This window comes from Anser anser (genome assembly GCF_964211835.1).
Source record: "Anser anser genome assembly, chromosome: 3".
Taxonomy (NCBI): domain Eukaryota; kingdom Metazoa; phylum Chordata; class Aves; order Anseriformes; family Anatidae; genus Anser; species Anser anser.
In genome coordinates, this window is record NC_139722.1 from 7,634,679 (window position 1) to 7,639,010 (window position 4,332).

At 45.6% G+C, this 4,332-nt stretch overlaps 1 protein-coding gene across 10 annotated transcripts in view; it reads left to right on the top strand.

Annotated features, from left to right (window-relative positions):
- The window catches only part of ITSN2 (intersectin 2), an 81,162-nt gene that overhangs the window by 75,368 nt on the left and 1,462 nt on the right, over positions 1-4,332 (top strand). For all 10 annotated transcript variants that reach the window (XM_083830764.1, XM_083830771.1, XM_083830770.1 and 7 more), the window contains 5 exons: positions 198-410; positions 1,538-1,659; positions 2,190-2,272; positions 2,431-2,514; positions 2,807-2,980. In XM_083830764.1, the coding sequence (XP_083686890.1) occupies positions 198-410; positions 1,538-1,659; positions 2,190-2,272; positions 2,431-2,514; positions 2,807-2,980 (676 nt within the window). The remainder of the gene's footprint in view (positions 1-197; positions 411-1,537; positions 1,660-2,189; positions 2,273-2,430; positions 2,515-2,806; positions 2,981-4,332) is intronic.

The window sequence follows — 4,332 nt, forward strand, 5'->3', positions numbered from 1 at the left end:
GTTTACCAGCATAAAACTAACACCATTTAGACAGCTAAATGAACAGAACAACTCGTGACTCTGTGGGCTCTTCTTAACTCTACCTTCATTTTTCAAAAGAGAAGAGGATTTTGAGCAGTTTGAGCAGTCTTCGAGGAGGAGCAGGGACTGATGCCTGTGTTAACTTGCTGCTGCTAACGGATTTTTTTCTTTCGTAGCAACCAGTTTTCAATTCCCTCACGAACTGCTTGGGACCACGGAAACTCCTGCACAGTGGCAAGCTCTACAAGGCGAAGAGCAGCAAGGAGCTGTACGGCTTCCTTTTCAACGACTTCCTGCTGCTTACCTACATGGTGAAACAATTTGTCTCTTCTGGCTCCGATAAACTGTTCAGCCCCAAATCCAACTCCCAGTTCAAAATGTACAAAATGGTGAGTGAGATAAGATGCCCTGTGGTCACATTGATACGGTGGGACCTCGCTGCTCCTGAGGAATGCTGTTTTGTCTGCCGGGATTCACCGTCTGGCCCTGTCTGTCTGACCTTTTGCTGTCATACAGGCGTGTACTGGCAGACAGAACATGCAAATGTCATTTGGTTTAGTCCCCTGAAAAGGATGGGCTTCTTTGTCTTGGCTGAATGAACGCTTCCTTCCACTTTGTGCTGAAGGAGCAGAAATAGTATTGTGTCTACACTGCTGCTGAGGAGCTAAGTGCCATGTTCAGAAATAGAAGCCTTAACTTAAGTTTGTGAAAGTCCTTGTACGCACAAGAAAATACTTCACAGAATCACAGAGTTATAGGGGTTGGAAGGGACCTTGAAAGATCATCGGGTCCAACCCCCCGCCAAAGCAGGTTCCTTAGAGCACGCTGCCCAGGTAGGCATCCAGACGGGCCTTGAATATCTCCAGAGAAGGAGACTCCACAACCCCCCTGGGCAGCCTGTTCCAGTGCTCTGTCACCCTCACCATGAAGAAGTTCTTTCGCATGTTGGTGTGGAACTTCCTGTGATACATTTTGTGGCCATTGCCCCTTGTCCTGTCCCCACAAACCACTGAAAAGAGGTTGGCCAAAAAAAAGCAGAAGGCACAGTGTGCTCATGCCTTTATAAAGTATTCCCATTTGTTTAGGACTCCAAACAGTGGCATGAGCCAAGTTTTTAGAACTTCAGTCTCTGTGTCCACATAGCACCTGCTCACTGGTCAGTGTACTCAACATTTTGGAGCTGGGGAGATAAAGTTCAGTATTGGGGCTGCTTTCAGACAGGGATCCTGGAAAATTACTCTACACAGGCAGGATTTCCAGCCCCACACTACATCTCTGCTTACAGTCTTGCCCCTTTCACAGAGCTCCAAAGCTAGGAGGACAGCATGGGGCTTACTGACAGAGTAGTTTTTTCTCAGTCCTTTGTTGCATCCTTTTATGGTAATCATCATCCGGCTGTTCTTCCTGTGTCAACTTCAATACTTCCTCCAGGAAAACCGTGTATTTAAATATTCTTGTCAAGTTTCTGCTTACTGCCAGGGTGACACTGCTACACTGATGTTTGCTTTCCTTTCAGCCTGTCTTCCTTAATGAAGTCCTCGTGAAATTGCCCACAGATCCTTCAAGCGATGAGCCAGTTTTCCACATATCGCACATCGACAGAGTTTACACACTTAAAACTGACAACATTAACGAGCGGTGAGTAGTGCAAATGCAGGTGTGAGATGAACCTTTCTGAACGTGGCTGAGGCTGTTTACAGTGAACAGACAGGAGGCTCCGAGCTCACGGAACAGGGTTCAGCCTCCCAGTCAGGACATGAAATTCCTCAGACTCTCATTTGAATTACAAGCTTTCTTTCACTTTGTTCTGCTTGTGTGGCAGCTCTCGCAGTGGAATCCAGGTTCACACCTACTGCTCCTAGCTGGATAGAATAGCTTAGGACTGCAAAGTCCCACATCCCATAAAATTTTTCCCCAGTCCTTGTCAGTCTTTGATGTGACCCAGCAGACTTTAATAAAACAGCAGTTCCAATTTCATTTATTTAGGCTGATATAGAAATGTGGCATAAGACTGAATCCAAAACCTATGTAGCTTTAGTCCTTGAATTAACTTGACTTGCGATGCCTCTGAAATCCAGTGGGGGAAAAATGGCAAAAGAGGTTGGGGTAAAGTCACCAATGATGAGGAGTTCCCTGCCTGTGGTACAACGCTCAATTGCTCTTTGCAGTACTGCCTGGGTCCAGAAAATCAAAGCAGCATCAGAGCAGTACATTGAGACTGAGAAGAAGAAACGTGAAAAGGCTTATCAAGGTACCGAGTTCCTATCCCCCTCTTACCCCCGCCAAACGCCGGCACAAAGGCTGTTCTGGAGGATGCCCCAGTGCCTGTGTGGGGTCTCATGGATCCCCAGATCCATTGCATTTTTCTGGTTACAACCAATCCATTTATTTCTGACTTGTCATTCCCAGCTCGCTCACAGAAGACCTCAGGAATAGGACGCTTGATGGTGCACGTGATTGAAGCAACGGAGTTAAAGGCCTGTAAGCCCAATGGTGAGTGCCGGCAGTAACCTCAGAGTCCTGCAATGCCTGGCAAGGTTTGCTGAGAGCAGCATGGTGATTTGAGAAACGTTGCGCAGGTTTCGGGCACAGCTTCAGAACAAATTAGCCATTATTTAGCTTCAGAGAACCGAATGAAGAAACAGCTCCGTGCTGCTCTAGGATTTAGGGATTGGGTAACCCTACATCTTCTGGACAGCAGCACAGATGTGTGTGCAAGCTGCCTCCAGACTGGGAGGGAGGTTTCTGCACTGCTGAGGTATTTCATTGCTGCCTCTGTGTTTAGGGAAGAGCAACCCGTACTGTGAAATCAGCATGGGCTCTCAGAGCTACACAACGAGGACCATGCAGGACACCTTGAACCCCAAGTGGAACTTCAACTGCCAGTTCTTCATTAAGGACCTGTATCAGGATGTCCTGTGTATCACCATGTTTGACAGGGACCAATTCTCACCCGATGGTAAGTGTGTGAACATTTATTTTAGGAAAAGAGTGTGTTTTTGTGGCTTGGGATGCACAGTTCCTCACCGGTGGTTCCAGAAGCCTATAGGTACACTTGCTTTCTGAGAAACGTTGTGTAAAAAAATACTTAATTACTGAAAAGGTTGTATAGCCCCAACAGTCAAGATTTGATCCCGCTCTGGCTTTTGTATCAGAAACAGAAGTACTTTTTGTCAAGCTGGGGAGACACAGAAACTGAAAGCAGAAGTTTTTCTCTGTCATTGTAGGTGGTGCCTGAAAATAACGTGTTAGGTTTTATTTGCACTGCAATAGCTTGATAAGCTTTCTTTTTTTTTTCTTGGAAACTAAACACATTTTTGGCAGTCCGTAGCTTCTCGTCTTCTTTAAAAGGTTAAGTGCTTCTTCAGGGCTCTGACACAGGGTTAATTACTGCTGATTTGCAAGGTACTGCCTTGAGCCGAGCTGACGTATAGCTTCATCTTTTCTCCTGCGAGGTAACGTGACTTTGCCCTCTGCAAACACACTTTCTGTGGCTCAGCTGACGTGTGGCTGCTGGTAGGTTTCTTCTCCCAGCTGGAGAGCTGAGTTCCTGTTAAACACACCTTGCAACACACGTTCTCTCATGATTATGTATGAAACGGCCAGGAAAGAGGGCATATCATTTCTGAATCGGACTGTATGCCCACTAGTGGCATTATTTGTTCAAGGTTGCTGTTCTTGTAAAAAGAATGACATACAAGCCTAATTACCAGTTGGCTGAACCCAAATATTTCATTTTTTATGGTCCGTGTAGCACTGCAGCTGACTTGTAAATCGGTTCCATCACTTAATGCTGACATGGAAAACATTGGAAGTTGCGTTACTGAAAGGGATCTGTATTTTTAAAGCCCTTGGATCAAACTGTGACATAAAGGCATATTTTCCATTCTAATACCATAGCACTTTTGTCTTCTAAAAAACCCTTTTTTGTCACCGCTGGCTGATATACACAGAGCTGGGGGCCACTCAGACAGGAAGCTTGGGAGCAGTGCTCTAGAACTGAATACCTTTGGCTATAAACTTGCTCTTTCTGTCGAGATTGTCACTTGTCATAAATTTTAACTGTTGCAGAAAGGAAAGTTCAAGTCATTAACGATAGTAGTACAAGGTGACTAACCAAAGCTACAGTGTGAAGTCACAGCCTGAGTTGTACTGAATTTGCATGTGACATGGAGAAACTGGAGAAACTGTCCGTCAGATCGCACTGACGCGTTGTGCTGGTCTCCATCCCTGCTGGTTAACCTCACGCTTTCAAATATTCTAAGCTTTGTGTCTTTGCTTCATAACATCTTTTACTTGTTTGCCCAACAG